The 26,161-nt window shown below is 44.1% G+C and overlaps 3 protein-coding genes across 4 annotated transcripts; 1 reads left to right on the top strand and 2 right to left on the bottom strand.

Annotated features, from left to right (window-relative positions):
* Positions 1-51: 51 nt before the first annotated feature.
* On the bottom strand, positions 52-7,453 carry LOC310810500 (amine sulfotransferase-like). The gene is made up of 7 exons (XM_083678288.1): positions 7,305-7,453; positions 5,466-5,618; positions 2,647-2,855; positions 2,280-2,406; positions 2,054-2,148; positions 1,383-1,563; positions 52-703 (listed from the first exon to the last, which is right to left on the bottom strand). The coding sequence occupies exons 1-7, from the start codon at positions 7,309-7,311 to the stop codon at positions 573-575; spliced, it is 903 nt and encodes a 300-aa protein (XP_083534414.1). The 5' UTR covers positions 7,312-7,453; the 3' UTR covers positions 52-572.
* A 2,278-nt stretch (positions 7,454-9,731) lies between these two features.
* Positions 9,732-17,040, bottom strand: zufsp (zinc finger containing ubiquitin peptidase 1). 2 transcript variants are annotated; one of them, XM_083679771.1, is made up of 12 exons: positions 16,902-17,040; positions 15,925-16,586; positions 15,630-15,731; positions 15,124-15,189; positions 14,735-14,842; positions 14,416-14,525; positions 13,751-13,919; positions 12,770-12,961; positions 12,252-12,417; positions 11,546-11,709; positions 10,908-11,134; positions 9,732-9,908 (listed from the first exon to the last, which is right to left on the bottom strand). In XM_083679771.1, the coding sequence occupies exons 1-12, from the start codon at positions 16,943-16,945 to the stop codon at positions 9,861-9,863; spliced, it is 2,058 nt and encodes a 685-aa protein (XP_083535897.1). In that variant the 5' UTR covers positions 16,946-17,040; the 3' UTR covers positions 9,732-9,860. The 2 variants fall into 2 exon arrangements, with proteins under 2 accessions (XP_083535897.1, XP_083535898.1); XM_083679772.1 differs by having other exon boundaries at positions 15,925-16,574; positions 16,902-17,018.
* Positions 17,041-17,139: 99 nt separating this feature from the next.
* kpna5 (karyopherin alpha 5 (importin alpha 6)) lies at positions 17,140-26,161 on the top strand. Its single transcript, XM_083679086.1, has 14 exons — positions 17,140-17,229; positions 18,144-18,277; positions 18,423-18,524; positions 18,765-18,864; positions 19,327-19,421; positions 20,116-20,247; positions 20,644-20,732; positions 20,985-21,084; positions 21,382-21,545; positions 22,228-22,306; positions 22,397-22,522; positions 22,603-22,730; positions 23,046-23,224; positions 23,385-26,161. Exons 1-14 carry the CDS (start codon positions 17,226-17,228, stop codon positions 23,570-23,572), a joined length of 1,620 nt encoding a protein of 539 aa, XP_083535212.1. The 5' UTR covers positions 17,140-17,225; the 3' UTR covers positions 23,573-26,161.

The following is a 26,161-nucleotide window of genomic DNA, read 5'->3' as shown; positions in this document are numbered from 1 at the left end:
CTCTTTCTTTGAGGAGACAATCCATAATGTGGCTACACAAAAGGTATTACAGTAGGCCTACGTTGTTTATTCCATGTTAGTCACATTAAAACAGTGAATGGTGGTAGACAGCAGATACTATGAAGTCCCCAGTCTTGATGAAAAGCCTTTTAGAATATAACAGACGCATACAGACTATCAGACAAGACACATCCAGACAATTATCCTTGTTATAATATTTACATACTAATTTACATAAAAAGGTAACATGCTTGTAATGACTATGTTTAATCGGTAGCGATCAGGGAATTTCATTTACGAATGCTGTTTTGGTCCCGTAAAGTGTTTTCTAATATCGAGTGTCTAGGGGCGAAACAGGTTTGTTTACAATTGGCCAGAGTTGTTCTAGGGGAATGGACTGTTAGTTATTTAGTTACATACGATTGAGAAAGGTGAAACCCTGCAGGTACAGCGCACACAAACAAAAACATGAAAATATAAACTTAGTGGACAATCTAACCCTGTTATGAAATGGCAGTTTCCCTGTGTTGTGTTGTGTTGTGTTGTGGCCCTGACGTCTGACCCTGATGACATCACGCAATGATGATGTCATTGATGTCCCAAATAAAGGAGAGAGGCAGGTCCTTCATCTGCTCCTGGAAGACACAGTCAAACCTCTCGTTCTGGGCAACAGTGAAATAGTTCTTCCAGTCGCCAATGGTCCCTGTCAGAGTGAGGATGGGAAACAAAAATAGATATTTTGTACATGAGAATACAACAAGCAGATGCATGGAAGATCCCTTTTGATTCAGTGTAGATTTATGGATGACGTGTACAGTAGGACTTTAGATGGCCTGATATGACATGTTCTCTAGGATTGCTCTTGGGATGTTACACATGTATGCCACTGACCTGTACACCTCATGGTGGAGCTGGTGTAATGGTGTGGGGAATGTTTACTTGACACACGTTAATACCAATCAATCATCGCTTGAATGCCACAGCCTATTTGAGTATTGTTGCTGACCATGTGCATCCCTTCATGGCCACAATTTACCCATCTTCTAATGGCTACTTCCAGCATGATAATGCACCATGTCACAAAGCAAAAGTCGTCTCAAACTGGTTTCATGAACATGACAATGAGTTCAGTGTTCTTCAGTGGCCTTCCCAGTCACCGGATCTGAATCCAATAGAACACCTTTGGGATGTGGTAGAACAGGAGATTCACAGCTTGAAAGTGCTCCTGAAAAATCTGCATGAATTGCGTGATGCAATCATGTCATCATGGACCAGAATCTCAAAGGAATGCTACCAACATCTTGTGGAATCAATGCCACGAAGAATTGAGGTTGTTTTGAGGATAAACAGTCATTTTCTCCATATAAAGCTGGAACACATACCTTTCCTCATGAAGGTTCCCTTGTTATGGTTGAGCAGACTGTCTGACACCAGCTGGTAGTTGGCTTTAGGGTTCTGCCTCATGTTCCGGAAGGTGCTGTTTTCCACCACACAGGACAGCTGCTTATCCGTCAGCTCCTTCCCAAGGAACACACAGATCCTCTCCACTACTGATCGCAGGTCCTGCAGAGATAGAGAGACGTACGCACGCACACACACACACACACACACACGCACGCACATACACAACCATTTTCTAAAAGGATGCAGAGGAGGCCACAGACTGACTCGAACTGGTGGATTCATCTACAACCACATATACACACACAATTGTTTATTCTCCTCTGTCTCGAGGGAACTCATTTCACAGACATAAACAAACAGAGACCCGTGGAATGCTCTACTCTACTCTCCAGACTCACTCTCTTGGTTTACGCCAGTAGGACAAGCATGCTCCCCCCCGACCCCATTATCAGCCCTACATCCTGGTCTGTTTTTCTGTTATTCCTCTCTTTATCATCTCATCTCTTAGTAAAATCACATAATATCCTACACCCTTCCCCTCTACATTGAACATAAAATAAATAGATATATATCTAGATATACTGTATGTTAATATCATCACACACCACACTGTTACACACACACACACGCTGTTATATGTAGATATTACCTGGATCATGTTCTCATAAGTGATGTACAGGAGGTTCATGTCATCCCTGTGAGAGTACCAGGTCTTGATATGCTCAAACCAACTGTTCCCATAAACTGCAACAGATGCGGCAAAAACTTACATGAAAAAGATATTTCACATACAACCCAATAATACCATGACAGTACAACACAAATCTGCTTTCTGGTCTCTTATCAGTCATTAACAGGGATAGGCATAGTTTTACCTTTCCCTTCCATGAATTTCTCAAAGAAGCCATTGAAGTCCTTCGGGGTCTCCAGCATGGTGGCATATTTGTGGAAGTGGTAATAGGACACTAGAACATCCTTAGGGTTTCTGGCCACATAGATCACCTTGAGGAGTAGAGTAGGCCTACTATTAATATTATGAATATCAAATCAATGTAATAATGATATGATAATAATTAACTGATCAATCAGTCAATCAACCAACTAGTTAGTTCACATATCATTATGGCTGATTGATTAATTTGATATATTAATTGTCCATATTATGTAATACTGTAATCATGAAAGTACTGGCCGCGATAGTTCATAAATATGAAAACCATCCACACAGTGAACTCGACCGACCTTCCCTTTTTTCTTTCTGAGCGCAAGCGGCATGAACTTGAACTGGAGGTGAGACACTCGGAGCCTGGGAGAGGGGGCAGAGACAAACTCCTTCTCACTGCCAATCAGTTCAATCCATGGGACATGGTCAGAGTTGACCTGATCCGTGGTTGCTGTGACGTCACCCTTGGCCTCTATCAGGCGGAGGATCTGCTGCATCCAGATTGTCCCTGTGAAGAACAGAGAAGACAAGATACTTAAGAGAAGGTGCAGGTTGGTGGAAAGGCAGTGGAGAAAAAGCAAATTACAGGTTCACTGTGGCCTTTATAAGGAGGCAATAGCTGACTATAATAAGGCAGTACACGCAAGAAAAACACATTTCTCTAAGATGATTAGTGACAATGCTGGCAACTGTAGAATATTGTTGTTATTAACCAGCTGCTAAATCCTGCCCGTTCTACTGACTTTCTCTCACAAGCCTTCGAAATGTGAGGAGTTTGCCAAATTCTTCAACGATTAAATCATAACCATTAGGGGTGGGGTTATTGACACTGGTGACCCTTATAATAAAATGCTGTTGTGAAACCATTTCTGAAGAAATCAAATTTACACAGTGAGACTCTTAACTAATTATAGACCAATATCCAATCTCCCTTAGACTCTGATCTGAGTTTTAAATCCCAAGGTGACTGAGACAGCCTTTTTAAATCTGAGAAACATTGCCAAGGTGCGGCCGTTTTTAACTCAGCGGGAGGCTGAAAAACTGATTCATGCTTTTATTTCAAGTAGACTTGACTACTGTAATGCACTTTTTACTGGCCTCCCCAAGAAGTCTATAGACAGGCTCCAACTAATTCAAAACATTACATTACTGATTCTCTGATAACCTATACGCCCTCAAGAGCACTCAGGTCTTCTGCTGCTGGCTTATTGAAGGTTACTATCAAAACCCAAAAGAAAGTTGTTGTGCATTTATGCTGCATGCCCCTAAACTGTGGAATACGGTACCTCAAGACATCAGCAAGCTCAGTAAACATCTTTAAGCGCCAGTTTAAAAACTATCTCTTCAATTTAGCTTCATTTTATCTATGCTGCTATCTCTGCTGATTTTATTGTATTGATATCTATGGAACTAGATTGAGTGATGCTGCTTTTATTGTATTGATTAATTATGTTAATTATAGTTGTTTTTGTTTTTAATCTGCTCTTGCACTGTATTGTACAGCACTTTGCTGATGTTTTGGTTGTTCTCGTTTTTTAATTTGTTCTTTTCTTTCTTTTGCGCTGTATTGTACAGCACTTTGGGTTGCATTCTTATGTATGTAAGGTGCTATATAAATAAAAGCTGATTATTATTATTATTATTATTATTATTATGAACAGAGCAGCCAAGATACTACAGGTCATGAATAGTACAGCCAAGATACTATACTGTAGGTCACAAACAGAGCAGCCAAGACACTACAGGTCACGAACAGAGCAGCCAAAATACTACAGGTCACAAACAGAGCAGCCAAGACACTACAGGTCACGAACAGAGCAGCCAAAATACTACAGGTCAGGAAGAGAGCAGCCAAGACACTACAGGTCACGAACAGAGCAGCCAAAATACTACAGGTCATGAGCAGAGCAGCCAAGACACTACAGGTCACGAACAGAGCAGCCAAGACACTACAGGTCACGAACAGAGCAGCCAAAATACTACAGGTCACAACAGAGCAGCCAAGACACTACAGGTCACGAACAGAGCAGCCAAAATACTACAGGTCACAACAGAGCAGCCAAGACACTACAGGTCACGAACAGAGCAGCCAAAATACTACAGGTCACGAACAGAGCAGCTAAGATACGAAAGATCAAGAACAGAGCAGCCAAGATACGAAAAGTCATGAACAGAGCAGCCATGACACTTTAGGACTCAGGGGCAATGATGTAATCTCTTTCTCTCCAACACCACCATTCATAATGTACAATGGCAGCAATTAGGTCAATTTTTTGTTGTACAGGTCAGTGCAAGGTTGTGCCGCTCTTCTGATGACAGTTTGAGTGTTGTCCAGCTTTATCACAATAGATACTTCATCTAACTGACCATTTGAACACCCACTTTCCATTAGCAGCTCACAAAGACATTGCAGTCTCATTCATGCAGAAACACTGAAAAACGTTTTGTTACTCCTAGCCAGTGAGCGAGTGACGCACATTGCTGTTCTCTCATTTACTCACTCACTGTCCTGCTAACTAATCCTGCCCTGCTTTGGTGCATAGGTGAAATGGCTTCATCATCTAAAGATGCTTCCCCTGCCTGTCTCCTTTCCCTCATTCTGCACAGATGTGAAAGAGCAGGACTAGTGAAAACATACACTTGGTATGCATCCACCATATTGCTTTCACCTATCCTATATTTTCAGATTAGTCGGTAAAGGAGAAGAGATTGAAGAAAGGAGGCCATTTTAGACTATTGCGATCTACCCATGGTAATGGTATTTGATCCCGCAGCCTGGTGTTTGATAAACCATTGTTCTCGGTCAAGCAGGGAGAAACAGGGCTTGCAGCATTCCACTTTACTAAAGATGCAGGCAGGGTTATGGGAAAGAGTGGAGGACAGTAGTGCCTGTACCTAAACAACATGCCCAAATTATGTTTACTTGACTAATAGTCAGGGCAGAATAAAGTACACAAAGCTCACTGATGCAAAAGCAGTGTAAACAGATTAATATGTACACAATACGTTGTACTTTGTAGAAAGAGGTTAAGAGAGGTTAGACTAAATAGAGCAAGCACTTTAGTTTAGTTCAAGTTGTAGGAAGGTACATAAGTAGGTATCCTTGCTGTTTCCTGACCTGACTTAGGATACGTGATGGCGAAGATGTCCGAGTCCCGGATCTCCCAGTCGTGGATCTGGTCCACCTCGTCAGGAGAGTGGATACCAGTGATCAGGTTGAAATCCCGGTGGGACACCAGCTTGTAGTCAGGGATCTGGGGATCAGGGTGATCTACCGGGTTTGAGGAGACATGGTCAAAGAAAAGATGGTATTTGTGTACATATTGGTTTCACCATTCAGAAATGACAACGCTTTTTATGCATACTGTAGTCTCCCTATTTTAGGGTACTCAAAAGTAGTAGGACAATTGACAGGTGTTCCTGGTAAGTCAGGTGTGTTCCGTTGCATCATTTGTGTAGGCATTAGAGAGTTGTCAATGTCTAGTATTGACATAGGCTTTGCATTTGCCTTTGGAGTTTGCTATTGGTGTTTGTGAACATGAGGTCCTTAGGCTTGCCAAAATCAACAGTTTGAAACATCATTAAAAAGAAAAAAAAGGCACTGGTGCTAAAATGTACCTAAAAAGCTGGGGTTGTTAGGTTTGTGCATGTATAGTTGCCACTAGAACTTGCTAACTTGTCGTCATTGATGATGTAACTGCTGACAGCAGCAGCAGAATATATTCTGGAGTGTACAGAAACATCTTGCCTGCTCGAGTGCAAGCAAATGTCTCTAAATGAATCATACAATAAGACAATGACCCAAAACATACCGCCATAACAACGACAGTAGGGAGTTTTTCAGGACCAAAAAGTGGAAAGATCTTGACTGGCCAAGTCAATCTTCAGATTTAAATCCTATTGAACATGCATTTCATTTCCTGATGATAACATTTTGGGCAAAAAGACCTCAAAACAACTGAAGATGGCTGCAGTACAGGCCTGGCAGAGCATCACCAGAGAAGTTACCCAGCGTCTGGTGGGGTCAATGGGTCGCAGACTTCAGGTAGTTGTTGCATGCAAAGGATTGTTCACCAAATACTAAACACGAGTACTTCATTTGGACATTTGATAAATCTGTCCCATTACTTTTGGGTTCCCTGAAATAGGGTGACTATGCATAAAAAGTGGTGTCATTTGTAAAAATTTAAAATCCAAACTTTTGTAGTGTACAGCCAAAAGAAGAAAACATGCTTCACTTTCCCATTACGTACGCAGGGCACTGTATGCATTCATTCATAATAAGCCATTGGGATGACTCCAGGATACATTTAGTAATACCACATATAGAGAATTAATGTGATAAGTACTTGATAAAAATATGAACTAGGCATAACCTACAGTACAGGATGCTAGTGAATAATGTGTATGTGCATGTGTATGTATCATGTGTATGATATATAGCCACCGATTCTTCAAGAATATAACTTAATAAATGCCTTATGAGTTGTTTCAGCAGTCTTACCCCACAATTCGAAATATAAGCTTGTTTTACTGAATTGTTTTTAAACAATGTAATTGTAAACGAACTGTATAGCTTCTGAACATGGTTAAAACTATAATTTTGATCTCATGGATGGTCAGTCCTTGTAACCATAGCTCCTTCTATGAATTTGAGTGGTTACATACAGCCCTATCCCTCAGCTGTTTACAAAAAAGTGATCAAACATTACACACTTAAAAAGTTCCAAAAGGGATAAACAACAAGAAACATGTCAGTTGTTGGAGAAAAAAGTAAGTTATTGTAGCCTTTACTTTTCAAACCAACGGGATTTAAACAAAGATAAAAAAAATGTAAAAAATAAATAAATAAAATAAAATAAAATAAAATAAAAAAGACCAAGGCAATATATTCTGCAATGGATATTTCTTTTGGACCTAACATAAGACCTGGGTCTTACGTGAGCACGCAGCTTACCTGCCATTGCGGGGGTGACCGGTGTCGTTTCGTATGTCAGTGTGACCAGAGTCCAGAGTCAGTTGGTGTTTTATATCCCTGCCTCACCTCAGGAAGTGCCCTGTAAACAGTTCACAATTATCCAGATAAACGCGCTCAGGAGGATGATAATGCGCGTTGCACGGAGCATTCCGTCTTTTTACGCAGGAGTAGATTGCGCATCTGCGAAGGGCAACCAACTGTAACCTCTCCCAGAAGGGGATAGATTTATGACATATGCATAACAGTTCAGCATGTGGTTCTTTCTTATTCACTGCGTCTTATTCATTAGAAACTAATACAGCGATGTTCACCATGCGACCTGCTATTGCCTATTTGCATTCAATAGTTGTGACCAAGGAGAAATAGAAACGAGAATTTGATAAGTCTCCATATACAGTCTCTTCTTATTTGCTGTCCATTCACACACACACACACACACACACACACACACACACACACACACACACACATTAAGACACACACATACAGTTGGAAATGATTACTCTCTCTCCCTCTCTTTCACCTATATAGCATCTAAAGATTTCTAATAAATGGCTTAGAATGTTTTGTTTGAGGGCAATATACCACAATAGGCATGTAAACCCGGTTTTGTATAATTTCATTAACATGAGTTGATGTCTAAGCACTCCTGTTCCTGTTTTCCCCTTCTTGGTTGATAAGGACATAATGGTCAACAACAGCACACAGACTCCTTCAGTTATCTCTAGCGCTCAGCTGTCTCATTGCTGAGAGAGCATACAGGACGTGGAGGGTGGGGGGGGGGGAATGCACCAGGGAATACTACTTCTCCAACCCACAGAATGTAGTACAATGGTTAATTAGGACATTCCAGTCATTCCAGTCAATGGCCAGTGGATAATCTGTATTACAGAATGTGCTTTTCACCCACCAAAAAAATAATCTGTCTTGTTCTCAGAGTGATCGTGTTTCCTCAGGCCTTGTCATGAGGGTATGAATGTGTGTGTGTGTGTGCGTGTTTAGGTCTACGCATGTGTGTGAATAAGCCGATGTTTGTGTGTGTGTGTGTGGATATGTATGTGTGTGTATAGGTTTATTTGTGTGTGTGTTTGTGCGTGTGTGGATATGTACAGTGCCTTCGGAAAGTATTTAGATCCCTTCACTTTTCCTACATTTTGTTGTGTTATAGACTCAATTTAAAATAGATTAAATTAAAAGAATTTGCCAGCAATCCACACACAATACCCCTGAATGACTACCTCATGTACATAAGTATTCAGATCCTTTGCTATGACACTCTTAAAATGAGCTAAAATGCAAAAATCAAAGTCATCAACAAATCACTCAATAAGTTGAATTGAGTCCATCTTAATGCAAGGATAATAGTTCATGTAATTTTGGAATGAATATCTTTGTTTTTATAGGGTCTCTGATTTCCATAGGAATCAATTACACTGTGTGGATCAGGTCGTCATTACAAGAGGTCTGAATACTTTCCGAAGGCACTGTATGTACACATGCATAGGTGTGTGTGTGTGTGTGTGTGTGTGTGTGTGTGAGCACATGATCAACCATAGCCACGTACACAGAGGGCTACAGATGTGTTGATAAGGCTGTGGTATGTTGCTCCTCAGTAGGGCAGGGCAGAGGGTGAGAGTATGTCTGATTTAGGCTGCATCTCAATAACCCATTGACTTCCTTGACTTGTCTACGTTCCTTCACCTGCATTGATGGGGGGGGGGGGGGGGGCAGGGCGGGGGAGTGGAATAGTGAAAGCAATTACTAGAAACCGGATTCCTCACGTCGGGGGAACCAAGTACACAGTAGGATATCCACCACACTGATTGAGTCAACACTGTTTTCAGATCAGTGAAAGGTGTCATGGACTGGATGCCATTTCAGATAATAGACAATTGAGAAGCACCCCAGATCAATGGTCTGTCTCTCTCTTCCCATGGAAGGCAGTACATCTGGGGAGGCTGGGTGGAGGTCGAGGACAGAGGACAGGTTCATTGGAATGCATGGAACGCAATGAGGAATGGTATGAACCATGTGTTTGATAGCATTCCTCATTGCATGAGAAGCCTGTCCTCCGATTTCTACCTCCACCAGCCTCCCCTTGGTTTTGGCTCCTCCTTGGTTTTGTTCTCCGATTAGACAATCAATTTGCCTGGCCATCTTGAATAACTATAGGCTTACTATTTGTGATTATAACAATGCATACAGATAATCATTATTACAAACTCGTTATCTTCCTCTCTCTAGCACTGAGACTGCAGATGGCACATGTTCTTATCAAAGGTTTTACTGACGATGACTAATGTATAGTTGATTCACTTACTTTAGACAGATGTACTTATTGTAAGTCGTTTTGGATAAAAGCGTCCGGTAAATGACTTAAAATGTAAAAAAAAAAAATTGTTAACATTCATTAAAATACATAATTTATTGCTTAAATAAAAATGTCATAGGGAAATCAAACAAAAGCCATTCTGGCAGTAAGTAACTAAATGTACATTCACAGTAAAAAACAAAGCAGACATTTGCATTACAGCTTCAGGGAATTCTCTCGGCACACAGGGTTCTGGAGATCACGATGCGTGTCTGAAAAACACAATCCATATGAAAATTAGACAGAGAGGACCGTACAGTTACTCACTGTATTTCACAAGAACTACATCATAATTCATCAGTTTTCATCCAGGACAAGTTGAGAGTAACATCCATTACTGTCAATTCGTGCAACTCCCACGCATATATGACCATCCAGATTTTTTTAAATACAGGCCACAGGTATGCAAAGACGCTTCCAAATAAATAGTTTACCAGTATGTAATATAATATTACCAGAGGATTAAAGTGACACATTTGATTCTTGGCAACCATTGTAACATTACCGTTGTAGGAATTTCACCTTTGTAAAATAAGACGTCTCGCAGTTCCAAAAGCGTCAAGTGAGAAGTTTATTGCCCAAGCAAAACAGTATTGTACAATACACAGCTTGTACCTGGTATGAAAGGTAGTTCAAACACGTTTGAGAAAGACACATTTTATACAAGCAACCCCAAAAGGTGTGCTGACCTGAAAGTGGGGGTGGTTAACAATAGCCATCCTGTCCACTATTCAAGTGGCAGTTATAGCAGTTTTCACGGTGTCACTGAGGTGTCCTTATTCAGTAGTCCCATATGGTGACTAGACAGACCTGCTTGATAGCATTAACATTCATCAAACATCCTTACACCGGAATGTATTCTAGTCTGACAGTGGAAGCTTTGTATGTAGCGGATAATAAATTACTATATCTATCAAAGATGAAGGTTTTGACTGATTTATTGTCGGCTAATGTTGATATATAACGTTGGTGGATATTTGTTCGCAGCTTTGGTATATATATTCAGCTCTGTCATATCGCGGGTTTGAGCCGAAGTTTGGCAACAGCGACGGGGATTAAACAGAATAAACGCCCATCTCCAACACGCGCCGGGTGTGTTCTGTGGTTAAAGCCAATAAACGACTCCTAAAATAGTTTTTTTTACGGTAATCAACAGAAACTGACAAATGATTGAAAGCGACCGCTCATTACGAAACATTACGAGGACACACCTGTTTCTCCTCGGGTGTGAGTACGCCCTCTACAGCTACCATCTGGTACTGCTTGTGTTTCAGGTTCCCGGGGAACTTCCTCATGCGGCGGACCGCTGTGGCGCCGGCGGTTCCGTCTCTGTCCAGCAGTTTCCTCATGTCGGCAGGGGAACAGCCCGGGTCCAGGATGAGGAGGCACAGGCTGCCGTTCTTCCTCTGCTCCACGCCCACGATGGAGCGACTGTGGCCTGAGAGAGGGAGGGAGGGGGGGAGGGAGGGAGAGGCACGATTCAACAGTCTGTACCTTGGACATTTGATTATGTCCACACATACAACTGCTATAAGAAACCCATAAACAAACACCTCAACTCAAACACATGGAGAGATGAAGTGAACTCAATGCACGTTGAGAGTGGGGGGGGTGAACCTCAATAGTCTAAAGTGACTCCCTCTCCTTTCATGTTCATTCATCTGTAAACACATGGACGCATGCTGGACGAATTGGCCTTCACCTACTCATCTAATAATCAGTGGAGTTGGGAGGTAGTAGATAAGAAGAGAAAGTCTCTTTAGACTATTGAGACACAGCCAGTGAATCCATGAATCCAGTACACCCCTGCTATCAGCCGGTACTGGTAATGATGTGATGTGATGTGTACCTTGGTGCTGCAGGTAGAGGGGGGGTTGAGAGGTCTGCACCACCCTGGGGGGTAGTCTGGCGCCCCTGCTGGCTGGCACAGAGAAGTACTGCTTCACCCACTCAAACAGGCGGGGGTGGGTGTCCCCTGGGCCCGAGGGTTTGTGGAAGTCTATGATCCGAGCGCTGTGTATGGGAAGGGACAGAGGTCAGTCACTCTATTCATTTCTGTCTGTTCTGTGTGTGTGTGTGTGTGTGTGTGTGTCTATGTTTGTGTGCTCCAATTAGTGTGTCTGTGTGTCTCTATCTATGCCTATTTTGTGTCAGTGCCGCTACACCAAGGGCTCCAATTTGCATTCCCAAAAATTAGTAAAATGGGAGCAAAGTCTACCATCTTTACCTAAATATTTCTAATAGATGCAATGAGAAATAACCAAATGGGAGTTTGAATAATGCGTCTCACGTTTCCATGATATGCATTTTCAAACTGACTACTAAAACCCTGGTTGAATAATCAGCGTTTTCTCAAAAACATTGTTAAAGACGAGGTACAATAAAACTCAGTATTCTGAGTTGTTAGGTATATTTTTTATTTTTGCTCTGCTCAACACTATTTGCCCCAGCAAAATGAGGCCCAAAGTCTATGTTTGTGTTTTCAGGGTTAGATGTGTTACATCAGAGTGTGTGTGTGTGTGTGTGTGTGTGTGTCAAAACCACTTCCTACAGACCTGACTCGGAGGGATGTAAACAGAGCGTAGATCTCTGTGGCTCCGATCCAGGCACGTGTGCCCTGCAGACGCCGGTTGAAGTGGGACGCCCCCTGAGGGTCCAACCCCTCCCGCCACGCCCCCTCGATCAACGTCTGCACCCGTGGGATGCTGGGAACGGACCCCTCTGGAAGGGAGCGGGACAGAGACGGAGAGGGCAAGGGAACGGTGACTCAGAAGAAGTGTAAGAAGAGCTACGGGAGAGGAGAGACCCAGAGAAAGACCTCGACCAGAGCTGCAACCAAATCAGACGAGGGGCCAGGGCTGGACGACACCACCGGTTCACTTTGAGACAACTAGCCTGACAGCGACAGCTCTTTTCGGGTGTGCTAAAAAAAAAAACTCTACAATATGTGACATTGTAGAATGTGCACGTTGGTTTGTGTGTGTGTGTGTGGGGGGGGGGGGGGGCGGGGGGGGGGGTATGTGTGTGTGTGGGGGGGGGGTGTGTGGGTGTGTGTGTGTGCGTCTGCGTCTACCTGAGAGACAGGTAGCGTAGGGCTCCAGCCTGTTGAGGGAGGACAGGAGCATCTGGAAGTTCCGATAGCCACAGCCCCAGCCCTTGTCCCCCGCTGAGGAGCAGTAGTGGTCGGTGTCTGCACACAGCCACACGTGTGCACAGTCTTTATTGGCCTCTCTCTGGTAGCATTCATACAGAGCCCCGAGCACACCTGGCCAAAAAAAAGGGGAGGAAAACAGGAGGAACAGAGTGACAGACGGAGAGCGAGAGCGAGAGAGAGAGAGAATTAGGAAAAAAGACAGGTCAGACATTATTTTCGTTGTCAGTCTCAAGGGTGCCCTCTTTTCACAAGCGACACAAGCCTTTTGGCAATTGTTTGGAAGACCACTCTTTGCGTACTCTGCTATGTCTTCTCCCCCGTCCTCCACTCTTGTCCTCCTGAAAACGCATTGGAGGAGAAGACCGAATATATAAGAATAATAATATAGGCCATTTAGCTGACGCTTTTCCCCAAAGCGACTTACATTGCAGTGAGTGCAGAAATTTTTCAGCATACATGGTCCCAGCAGGAATCAAACCCACAACCTAAGCGTTGTTAGCGCCATGCCCTACCGACTGAGCCACAGAGGACCTAGATTCCTCCTTTTGCATATTCTCCAGTGCTTTTTGAGGATGAAGCGAGAGGAGGACAGGGGAGAGGACACAAAGTGTTGTGTTTCTAACCATTGAGAAAAGGCTCAGGTAAACAGCTATGACATGGAGTGGGCAAAAATGGTGGAGATTAATCTAAAAAGGTCTAAATCCCTGATGCCTATGGGCTTATTTCCTGAATGTTTCCATGAGCACGTAAACAGGGAGATGTTGGTATGTCCAGCTGTCCAGCTGTATGAACAATTTCTTGATAAATGAATAACTCTGAGGTTGAGGCAGTGATAAGGGCGATATTAATCAAGATTCTGAGCTGGTCCTGACTCACTGACACACACACAGACACACATACCCTGTGTTCTGGTCCTGCCGTCATCGACCCCCGAGGCCAGTGACTCCATCATCTCTGCTCTCTTGGTGTGAAAGTCAGCAGGTACCATGTGACCACGAGACACAGCCTTCTCCATGGTCTTCTCCATCTGCCTGCGATAGCCCCCACTGCTGTCTAGCCCAAACTGCCTCTGTACACACACACAGTTTATTTTTACTTCTGCACAGACCAACACACACAGAACAAACACGCACGCGCACACACACACTCACAGGTCAGGTCACCACCACCACATGAGCACACATACACAACAACATTAACCTTTAACAAATTCACATGTTTTTTTTTTTTTTAAACATCCTGTGTAAAAACACACACACACACACACACACACACACACACACACACACACACACACACACACACACACACACACACACACACACACACACACACACACACACACAGACACAGACACAGACACACACAGACACAGACACAGACACAGACACACACACACACACACAAGGTAGAGTCAGGTCATCACCTGGTCACCACCACCGCAAGACAGCACATGCTGACGCGCATACTTACACAACAACATTAACCTCCTCACACACAAAATCACCAAAACACTCCGTCGTGTGTAAAAATAAAGACACACACACACACACACACACACACACCTGCAGCTTCTTGAACTCCTCTGCCTCCTGTTTAACCTCCTGCTCCTTCCTCTTCTGCTCCTCTTCCTCTTGTAGACGTCTAGCCAACCTCAGGTCTGAGACAGGGCTCCCTAGAACAACAACAACAACAACAACAGTCACAGACGGGTATAAATGAATGCACTTTTTCCAGCACATTGGGAATCTCAACTGTCGAGCCTACACATACAACAGCTAGTAGCAGAGTGATGTGTGGTAAGTGTGTGTGTGTGTGTGTTTTTAACCCTTGCTCCTAACTCATATTGTTTGTCATCAATGTTTGTGTCAACCCATACAGTACCTGCAGCCGTGGCCGTGCCATAGTCTAAGTGTAATTCCACATGCTCCTGCAGTGAGGCGCTGTCCGCACACATCAGACAACACAATGGACACTCATAAGTCTTCACACCTGAGGGGGGGGGGGGGGGGGAGTACAGGCCAAGGTTCACAGGGGTTAAAAGGAGAAATCGTAAAGCCCCTTCACACCTGCGGGGGGAGTACAGGCTTAAAAGGGAGAACAACCAAACAGACCTGCCTCTGATCCCTCTCTGATCAGACAGTAGAGATCGATAGACATACAGATAGATAGATAGACAGCGCCCTAACAGACAGATATACAGATAGACTCAAACAGAATGTGTTCACATGATGACAGAAAGGCGAACGCACAATAACAGAAAGAGGACAAACCTGAGCTGCTGCTGGATGAGGGTGACGCCTCAGCAGATGATGACGACGTGGCTCCTAGGACAGCCTCTGAAAATACAGTTTAAAAAAATATGTTTTTAGGGCATTTCTGCTTTATTGGGATAGAGACAGTAGAGATTGACAGGAAGGATGGGTGAGAGAGAGGAGGGATGACATGCAAGATAGGTTGAGGGTCGGAATCGAACCAGGAACCTTGCGATTATATGGTATGCGCATTAGTGTCTTAGTGTCACTAAGCGTCCCGAAAATACAGTTTAAGATGCATCACAGAGATTACATCTGACTCAATGGCTCAGGCATGTAGTGTCCTATACAGTTTGTACAACACAATTTGTGCTGACTGGTTTGTACAATGAGGTCTGACCGGTTTGAACTGTGCTGGCTGGTATGAACTGTGCGAATTGTTTTGAGCTGTGCTGACTGTTTTGACATTTGCGGCCTGTGCTGAGCTGTGCAAGCTAAGGTCCTGAGATGAACTGGACAGATACCTTCAGTCATGCTCTGTTCTTGCAAATGCAACTCCACGTGCTCCTGTAGAATTAAGCAGTCACTGCAGACCAGGGCACACATGGGACATGGAAACCGCTTCTCTAAAACACACACAAAGACATAATATAACACATGACAACAACATCAACAGTGAGCTGTCTTTCCAAAAAGCATAAGCTGCGGTTAAGCATCCAAGGACGCAGACCACAATTCCCAAGTTCCATATCAGAACAGTACATGACGATCTAAGAACATGTGGATTTGACACATTTCAACACATTCAGCTCCCTGCACCTTTTCTCGGGGAGGAGAGGCGCTTCTGTTTGGCCTTCGAGTACTCTGCTCTGACTCCTCCCGCCGTCTCTTCAGCCTCACCGTCTCTGCCTGACCCTTGACCTGTCCTGGTCCTGGGACTTCCCGTAGGCCTAGTCACTGCCGAGGTGGCTCCAGAAACCGGCGCTGTCCCCCCAACCAATGTCCCCCTGTAGACAGGTGTGGTACGTGGAGCTGGGGTAACAACAACAACACTACCCTCCTGAGACAAAGGTGTGTTATGATTGGATGTCCTCCTGAGTGAGACCCCAGCTCCAACGGTGTCAAATCTGTCCCTTGACGAGTTCCTATTGGCTACTCCTCCTTTGGAACTCTCAGACAATCGCCTGTCGTGTTTACTGTCTGTTCTAGTGTTGGTCGGACTTGGCCTGGGTTTGACAGCCATGTTACCACCTCCTTCCTCTCTTCTTCTACCATGATGTTCTGGGTGCGCAGTGCTTATGTGGAAGCTTAGTTCATCATAGGAGACGCCGGACAGAGAGCAGAGCGGGCAGCTCATTTCGTTCTCCATGTGGCTAAGTAGGAGATGAGTCTTCATGTCCTCTTCCAAGACCACCTCCTCACCACATATTTCACACTTCAGCATGGCTTTGGGAGACAAGCGAGGCTTCCTGAAATGAAGGCTGCAATTAGTCAGTGTTATTTTGTTCAGTTGGAATCAGGATATCAATCCAACTATCAGGTATCCACTACTTTATCTTGTTAGCCAGATTGGAGACCCAGAAGGCTACTACTGCCAGGCTCATCATTGGCTTGGACATTAGCTATCTTTGGCTACAAGAACAATCCATACCAATCTATCTCTCTCTAGCTCTACTGACCGTTCAGTTTTGAGAGCAGCTGTGAGTGTACTATGCTGGCCACATAATAGGCTAACTCCGAGTTGGCAAGCCTATAGCTACAATCGACAAACGACGCTTTGTTGAGAAACAACTCACTTGAGATAGCCCTGTTCGCTGTTACTCGCGGAATTCAATGTCATTGACGATTTGATAACAGGTGTTTATGTTTCACTTTCCATTCATAGCCGGCTAGCGGGGTGAGCTAACAGTCCCTCTCCAAGGCAGTTCGAAAGAGTCCACGGTGTGTCGGCGGTGCCAGCTGCCGGATTCTACGTCACTGCATGTTGATCCAAAGAGGGTTACTGGGAAATTTTGAAGCGATTTGACATAGGACGCCATATTGGTCTCAGCTGGAGTAACCAAGGGAGGTTTCTGGCAAAGAAATAAACACCTACGCTTTGCTGATCTATTCGATCTTAAATGGGTAAGAGCAGAATTATCTCCACGTTGTATTTGTTCTGGGTTTGTCTTTTTTGTCGGTTGCTCATTCCGAGGCAAACTCGATTGTATTTTGTGGCTGCTGGCTCAAGAGGACAGACAGATATATATCCAGGGGTGTGTTGTTGAAGAAGAAGCTAACGTTAGTTAGCTAGCGTAAGCAGCTTTAGCCAACTTGAGAAGCTGTGATATGAGAGAGATGAGTGCCAGCTGGATAAGTCATGGTTGCAAAGCAAGGCGGTGTATTTTGGACACCGTGTCATGCAATTATATGGGTGGCACTTGCATTGAACAATCTGGGTGTCGTTAGCAAGCGAACCTAGCTAATTATTAGCCATCACCAGTTAGCCAGCTGCGTGCTAGTGCTAGGCCGTAGAAACCGGTTTCTTTTCGAATGGTCTGGGACTGGAAGATCAATGATATCATATATTGTTCCTCCAGAAAATATGATAACGCTGATGTAGTGATTTTCGTTCGACATATCCATACATCTTATTAAGACAAATGTTTACTGAAGGAATACTTTTAGGAGGCTAGTTTTAGCTGTTGCCTAATCGCCTGCTATGTTTGTTATTTCGTTAGCCTGGTGCTTAACGTTATAATCTAGCTATTTATTCATAGAGCAGGTAAATCCAGTTGGTATGCTTTGATCTAACAGTATTGCTAGCCAGCGACCAAACTCTCATCCATCCCCCCAGTTTTGCTAAAGAATAGCAGGGTGTGCCTCCCTTTTAGTCAACAACTTTTCAACTCAAGGAATGATTGGATTTCCATTGCTTTATAATCTTGCTGACAACATCAACATGGAATACTGGCCTGATAAGTCTAAGAGATTGGCTCATTGTGGCAGTGAGTTCGCATAAGTATAGGATAAGTATTCATCTTTTAATATTTCTTTAGACGAGATGGCAAGCCCAGGGAAAGACACAGACAGAATGAAGAGCTACAAGAACAAAGCGCTAAACCCACAGGAGATGCGCCGGAGGAGAGAAGAGGAGGGCATACAACTCCGCAAGCAGAAGAGAGAGGAGCAGGTAGGTTGCTATTAGTGATTGTCCGTCAACATGTTTTAAAATGAACTAGCCCTCTGTGTGTTCTGATTTGATTGTGTTCCAGTAGGTCTTTCTACCTCGTAGTAAAACTGTCCCATAAATACATTTCGTCTCCCTCTTCCCACAGCTGTTCAAGAGGAGGAATGTAAGTGTGCCCCCAGGCGAGGAGTCCATGCTGGAATGCCCTATCCAGGATCCTGATGTCAGCTCCACCGTACCAGTCACAGGAGTAAGTCTGCAGTGTCATCCTTTACCCTTTCTTCAGTATCAGTTAATGCAGTGTTGGTGAAACAGCCGATTCTGAAGCTCAGCATTTACGAGGGTTAATAACAGTCATGTAATGCGATGAAGACTTGTTCTGCACACTAGAGCTTCCCTGTGTTTTATTTTCACTTGTATACCTCTAGGATGCGTAGAGGACCAGTGAATGACATGTGATTCATGTCCTATATGACTTGTGTTTTTGCAGGAAGGTGTTATAACTCCAGATATGATCCAGATGATCTTCTCAGACGACCCAGACCAACAGCTGATAGCCACACAGAAATTCAGGAAATTACTCTCCAAAGGTTTGTTTATGTGGATGCAATACGCTCATTGTAATGCATGGAACGGAATGAGGAATAGTATCAAACACACGTGTTTGATACCATTCCTCATTCCTTCATTCCATCAGAGAAGGGGCTCATTGTGCATGGAATGGAATAAAGAACAGTATGCTCATTGTAATGCATGGAACGGAATGAGGAATAGTATCAAACACACGTGTATCAAACCCCCCCCCCCCGATACCCTCAACTGTATCAGACTTGGTCTTGACGCAATGGTGTGACGCATATAAAACAGATGTATACATCATGCCAAATAACTACAGATTATTCCTTTATTGCTGTCACGGTTCCGTTGTCATCTTCAGTGTTTATCATAGAGAAAAATTGAATGTTTCCCTCAGCAGAATTTCCAGCAACGAACTTGGGTGTGTTTTCGTAGAGCGATGTCATCGTGCTCATTGTGTCATCTGTCCTTCTCAGAGCCCAACCCCCCCATCGATGAGGTCATCCTAACACCAGGGGTGGTCAATAAGTTTGTAGAGTTCCTCAAGAGGAGTGAAAACTGCACTCTTCAGGTGGGTGACTCATTGTGTTTTATTTGATTGGCATATAGATTCTTTTGGGTGGGGTTGGGAGTTAACCAGAACTGATTATTGACATCTAAAACAGAAATGGACCAAAGGAAATATGTTAGTAAATTATATTAAAGGCCCATATTAGTCATTTTGATATTTGTTTTTTTAATGCTGATATATGCCTGTGGCTGTGACTTATGACGTTTCGTATAGCTATAGAGCTTCAAATTGTGATGTCACTAGCTTGTAAAGTTAGTTCCTCGAGTCATATAAAACCCCGCTGAACCACCATGACTGGCTTTCTTTTTTGTGAGTCAAACAACCTTTCGAAACATTTTATGAGAATTGCTCCTATCTATATCTGGTGTGACTTTCCCAGGTAGGTCCGTGAATGACTCCCGTCACCGCTCGGTGCTTCCGTTCTTTTAGGGGTTTTTTGTGTTTTTTTAAGAAAAACTGTCAAGCATAGGGTTGCTGTTGATTTACAGTACATTTATTAGAAGTAGGATCACCTTCAGGCATTGTCCATGTTAGTATGAGAGGAATTGTATTGTTATCTGCCAGTGGACATGCTGATCTTTTCTCTGGCAGGCAGTCATTCTTTGGTGGCCAATGTGTTAGTGAGGTACTGTCCTGTGGGTCACCTTGTGACAGGGGTGTGAAATGCCTGTGTGTATGTGTGTGTGTGTGATAGTTTGAGGCAGCCTGGGCCCTGACCAACATCGCCTCGGGAACCTTCCTCCACACCAAGGTGGTGATCGAGACAGGAGCTGTGCCCATCTTTATCGAGTTGCTCAACTCCGACTACGAGGATGTCCAGGAACAGGTAACCATTCTTGAAAAGCACAGGAGGCTATTGCTAACACTGGAAAAAGACAGGAGGCGATTGCTAACACTGAGGCCGTGTCAGAGATAAGCTAATGCTACCAACTGAATAGGATAGGAGGCTAACGGAACACTAACGGAATGAATAATATTGGAGGCTCTTCACTGGGTCAACGTAGGAGGCTAATGCTAACAGTGCAGTGGGATGGGACACCAGCACTTGCTCCAATACTGTATATGGAGCCTGGAATTAAAACGAGGAATGAAATGTCAAGGGGTTTTTCCACTCCATTCTTGTTTCTATATCCATACTAAACTGTGTAGAAATAGAGCCTCAGTATGGACTGCTGCTGGGTTAAAGGTGGCCAGTGAGTGATGAGTGATTGGTGTATTTCAGGCCGTGTGGGCACTGGGGAACATTGCCGGGGACAACGCAGAGTGCCGAGACTACGTGCTGAACTGTGGCATCCTGCCCTCTTTACAACAGTATGTGTTTGTGTGTGTGTGTGTCTGTGATCGCGTGATCTGTATAAATACTGTCTGTTTTGAATGTTTTTTTTTTTTTTTTTTAAACAAAGAGTACAGTTTAGCTACCATCTCTACTAGTTTATCTGAACCGTTACCAATGACTGTTTTAGTCAGAATTCTCAAGTTTGCCGGTTTAATAATCGCAGCCAGGGAGTACATTTAGCAAATGGGGATTCGCACTGAATACTGTGTTCTTACCTTCTCCCTCAGACTGCTCGCCAAATCCAACCGCCTCACAACAACCAGGAATGCTGTGTGGGCACTGTCCAACCTGTGCAGAGGGAAGAACCCCCCTCCGGAGTTTGCCAAGGTTTGTCCACCCGTCCAAAACCTTGCCAGTGCACTTTCCCATCAAACACCAGAATGGTTGACTCTCATCCCTCCCTGTATAGTCTCCCTCTCTTACCAACCAACCCCTCAATCCTCTCATTGCACCCTCTCTCTCTCTCTCTCTCTCTCTCTCTCTCTCTCTCTCTCCCTCTCTCTCCCTCTCTTACACCATCTGATCTCTTACTCCTTCTCTCTCTCTCTCTCTCTCTCTCTCTCTCTCTCTCACTCTCATAATGTCTTACTAGCATAACATTCCTCCTTTCCCCCTTTTCCTCAGGTGTCCCCATGTCTGAGTGTGCTCTCTAGACTTCTCTTCAGCAGTGACCCAGACGTCTTGGCTGATGCCTGCTGGGCCCTGTCCTACCTGTCTGACGGACCCAACGACAAGATACAGACCGTCATCGACTCTGGGGTCTGCCGCAGGCTGGTGGAGCTACTCATGTAAGATGCACACATGCACACACTCTCTCTCTTTTATATATATATATATATATATATATATATATCACATACATATAGTGTCCACCCATACACTCACAACAAAGGTCTAGTCAGGTCACCACCACCACCGCATGACAGGGACCTGGTTTGATACTCTGGAGTGAGTGTCTGTGATAAAAGCAACGATGTGAGGTAAAATGGTGGTTGAAAAGGACTGTTTTATAAACAAATAAAAAACAATGATAAGCCCTTCTTGAAGTCAGACTCCCAAACCCACAGGCTGACATAAAAGATAATGATGGGTGTGGAATGCTGATATGTGTACTCACACATTACAGGGTTCTCCCTAACCCTAACCGTTTCAGAGCAAATTGAAACTGATATTTAGCGATCTTTGATCGCCAATGACGTTGTTAGAAGCTAAAGTTTAAAAACGTTGTGTTCCTCAGTTAATTCAGCATTTTTGCCTGCGTTTCCTTCGGCGCTTTTCGACATGAATAAACACAAGTCGGTTTTGATAACGCAATCCAGCGCCGCCTGGGGGGAACCCTGCATAACAACATCCACCTCGTCACACGTACACACTCGCGTAGAATACTCCCTCCTGTTTAACCTCCGGCTCCTGCTCAAGGACAAAGTGCACTCGCTAAATGGGATCTTCTGTGTGGACTCTCCCTCCCAGGCACAGTGACTACAAGGTGGTGTCTCCTGCTCTGCGTGCCGTGGGCAACATCGTGACAGGAGACGACATTCAGACTCAGGTAGAACCTGTTACGGTCGGTTTTCTTTCATTCATTCGCTCTCTCTCTTTATCCCGCTTAACTCGTGTGTGTGTGTGTGTGTGTGTTTAGGTGATTCTGAACTGCTCGGCGCTGCCCTGCCTGCTTCACCTTCTCAGCAGTCCCAAGGAGTCCATCAAGAAGGAGGCGTGCTGGACTGTGTCCAACATCACTGCAGGAAACAGAGCACAGATCCAGGTAGTGTGCGTGTCCGCGTGTGTCCGTCCGTGTCCGTCCGTCCGTATGTGTCCACTCACTGTTGTACCTCTATTCCCCAGACTGTGATTGACGCCAACATCTTCCCAGAGCTGATCGAGATCCTGCAGAAGGCAGAGTTCCGCACCAGGAAGGAGGCAGCGTGGGCTATTACAAACGCCACCTCCGGGGGCACTCCCGAGCAGATCAGGTAAATCACGCAACCCCCTCACTACACCTGCAGGGGTGCTGCTGAGCAGACTTCACAGGGTGGACCAGGTTGAGCTAAGAGAACTCTTCCCTGTTTGAATGCATCCTTCCCTCCTCCCCGCCTTGAAGAAAACACTGATCTGACTGATGACTGCGTTGATGTAAGCCAAGCACTCGAAAGCTTGCTTTGACCAATCCAATCACGTTAGATCAGTGATTACTATTAGGAAGGATGTTTGTAAAGTATTGGAACAATGCTAATGTGTTTGTGTGTGTGTCTGTGTGTGTGTGTGTATGTATGTATGTGTATATCCAGGTACCTGGTGTCTCTCAACACCATCAAGCCCATGTGTGATCTGCTGACGGTGATGGACTCTAAGATCGTCCAGGTGTCTCTGAATGGCCTGGAGAACATACTCAGACTTGGCGAGCAGGAGGCCAAGCAGAACGGCACAGGCATCAACCCCTACTGTGCCCTGATAGAGGAGGCCTATGGTGAGCTTACACACACACACACACACACACAGTGCTATTCATGTTTTCTTCCACAAGATGGCAGCAGATGTTTCTGTGTCACGGTCTGTCATTTAGCTCTGCAGTGCTTATAGACTCATCTCTTGAGTGTGTGTGTGTGTGTGTGAATTTCCACCCCCAGGCCTGGATAAGATAGAGTTCCTGCAAAGCCATGAGAACCAGGAGATCTACCAGAAGGCCTTTGACCTGATCGAACACTACTTTGGTGTGGAGGAGGAGGACGCCAGCATCGCACCCCAGGTGGATCAGAACCAGGCCCAGTTCCTCTTCCAACAGCAGGAGGGGCCCATGGAGGGCTTCCAGCTCTAACCCCCCCCCCCCCCCCCATGCCCCCCCATCACCTACTCACCCCTGAGTCTCCTACCCCCCCAGAGAGCCCCCCTTCCACAGGGCTGCTTAGAACTGCTGACCCCCCCCCCCCTTTTTCTCTCTCTGACTGGGCCAACCCTACCAGACCAGCCCCATGGCCCCATCTCCAACCTTTCACTCCACACAACCCTCTCTGGAGAGAGGAAGAGAAAAAGAGAGAGAGAGAGAGAGAGAAACTGACTGATACAGAGAGAAAGACTGTTGGCGGCTCAGTCTCAGTGTTTGAGACGTATCTCCCTTGGGAGCCCGTTTGGGTCGTCTCGTTTCTTTCTCGTTGAGACTTTACTGTCTATGCTGTGGCAAGCCTCCTTATGCAGGCAGATGAAAGGAAGAGTTGATGGTTTTTTGTTCTTTCTCCCTAAATGTTTTTTTTCTTTTTTTTTCTTGTTATTATTATAATTATTAATAATAATATTATAAGTGATGATTATTATTACTTTTACACATTGACACTGGTGTCTCAAAATCACCCTCCATATCCCTTTTTAAATGTGAAACTACCTCTTCAGTCTTCAAAAAGAAAAACAACTTATGATATGAACATATAAAGCATCCGACTCTTTTGAGGATGCTATGAATTCTTATCCAAAAGTTCCAAGTCAGTGAATATCCCAACTAGTGTCCTGAAGGGGCTTAGTGACTGTGTCAGCTCATCTCCTAACCTTGAAGCCTACTTTTTAAATCAGATCCATACATACACAGAGTTTGGCTAACTGTCCTCCATATTACCATCAAGAGTTCCACGAGAATAGCATTCTGATGGACTTTTTAAGCAATGGCTGTGGAATCTTTGATGCAAACATGGTGCCCATGACAATTCTAATCTCAAACCAAGTTAGCCTAACTCAATATCTGTGGCTCTGTGTTTAACTAGAGCCGAGAGGCTAGGCTACAGCTTTCTCTTGGTGGATGTACATTTGTTATGATAATGACGTGTGTTCCAGACCGTGTCATATTATAATTATAATTATTATTATTATTATTTAAATTGGAAAGCAGCTGCACATCTCTTCCTGGGTTCTCTCTCGTTGATGAAATGGACTTTATAGGACCTGGAGATTCCTAACCTTATTTATTTTGTTCGGCTTGCTGCTTGTCTTAGAGGGGAGAGCGAGAGGGGCAAAAACGGTCCTCCCTTATTATCTGTTGGACCTCTCCACTCTTTGGCTCTGTCTGACTACAGTAATGTTAGGCTAACCGCTCTTCATAAGACTTAATGGGTTAAAGTCGGCAAAGCCCTTAGGCAGGTGTTAGTTGGAACTGCCTGCGTCAACGTTCAGTAACGTTGAGTGTTCTGCTTGTGTGAATGCTCGGTATTTACCAGCAGGTTCAGGGCCAGGCGGCTGGGTGTCTGTTGTGTCATGCTGTGTATGTACCGTAACAATCTCCAGGTCAATAAAAACAGGCTCTCAGAGTTGTTTTGTTGTTGTTTATTTACTCATATCACCATGGATGACATCATGACCTATTTTGTTTGTTTCCTTGGTAATACCATGAATTGGACTATATATGGTATGTGACGTTTTTAGAGAACGCTTAGTTGAAATTGAGGGCTCTGTATATTATATATACATGTATGAAATGATGTGTAAAGAAAGTATAATGGAGTAAGTGTTTGGTTTGGGAAGTGGGAAGTGTCGAATGCAGTATATTGCTTTGTTTCCTGAGTGATGCAGTCGTGTTGTATGGGTGTTACCTGTTGTTGCTTCTCCCCTCTGTTACCTGTTTGTCATGTAACAACCCCCGCCTCGTTCCCCGAACAACAACTCCTTGAAAATATTCGTTAAATGATATGACTTTTGAAATGATACAAACTCTTGTTTGGTGGAGGAAGTCTTACCCTGCTATAATGGACTGCTGACCCTCTCATAGTGTGTGTGACCCAAACACACTTTCCCAGGTTCTCTTTGTTTTATCTCATGATCAGTCCTACTCCTGAAACCTTTTAGCATGTTACTTTATTTTGAAAAAATGTAGATGCTGTGTACATTTGAGTACAATATCAAATTAATCCAAGGACAGGAAAATCTATATATTTACGTAAGTTGGAAAATTGTTTCTATTGCAACATTTTGTCAAGCACATCTAATCGTGTATAGTTTTCTAATATTTCTCATGTTTGTACGATTGTATGATATCTTTTGTTTGTTTTGGTAGGTGTTTTTTTTCTTCTTTCCCTTTTGGGAATGTATTTTTGTTGTGTTTGCTTTTGGATTTGATACAGAGCTAAAAAGGCTGTCTGTATTAGCCATCCCAGAATCCCCTGTAGGAGATTACCGTACAACGCTGCCATTTTGGCTCTGTTAGCGTATAGACCACAGATGGTTGTGTGTGAAGCTCACACCGCCATGTTGGCTCTGTTTCCTTCTACCTGATAGACCACAGAGGGCTGTGTGTGAAGCTGGACTAAGCAGCTCATCTCTGTTGCCACTGGAGCTGTTGTCTGGCTCCTCTAGCTAACGAGGGGATACGTTGACTTGACATTGTGTAATCAAATAATAAAGAATAAATAAATAAACTGATCTCTTA

The sequence above is a fragment of the Argentina silus genome (genome assembly GCF_951799395.1).
Source record: "Argentina silus genome assembly, chromosome: 10".
Classification (NCBI taxonomy): Eukaryota; Metazoa; Chordata; class Actinopteri; order Argentiniformes; family Argentinidae; genus Argentina; species Argentina silus.
The sequence above is the reverse complement of the archived record's forward strand: the minus strand, read 5'-3'. Positions and strand labels throughout refer to the sequence as shown.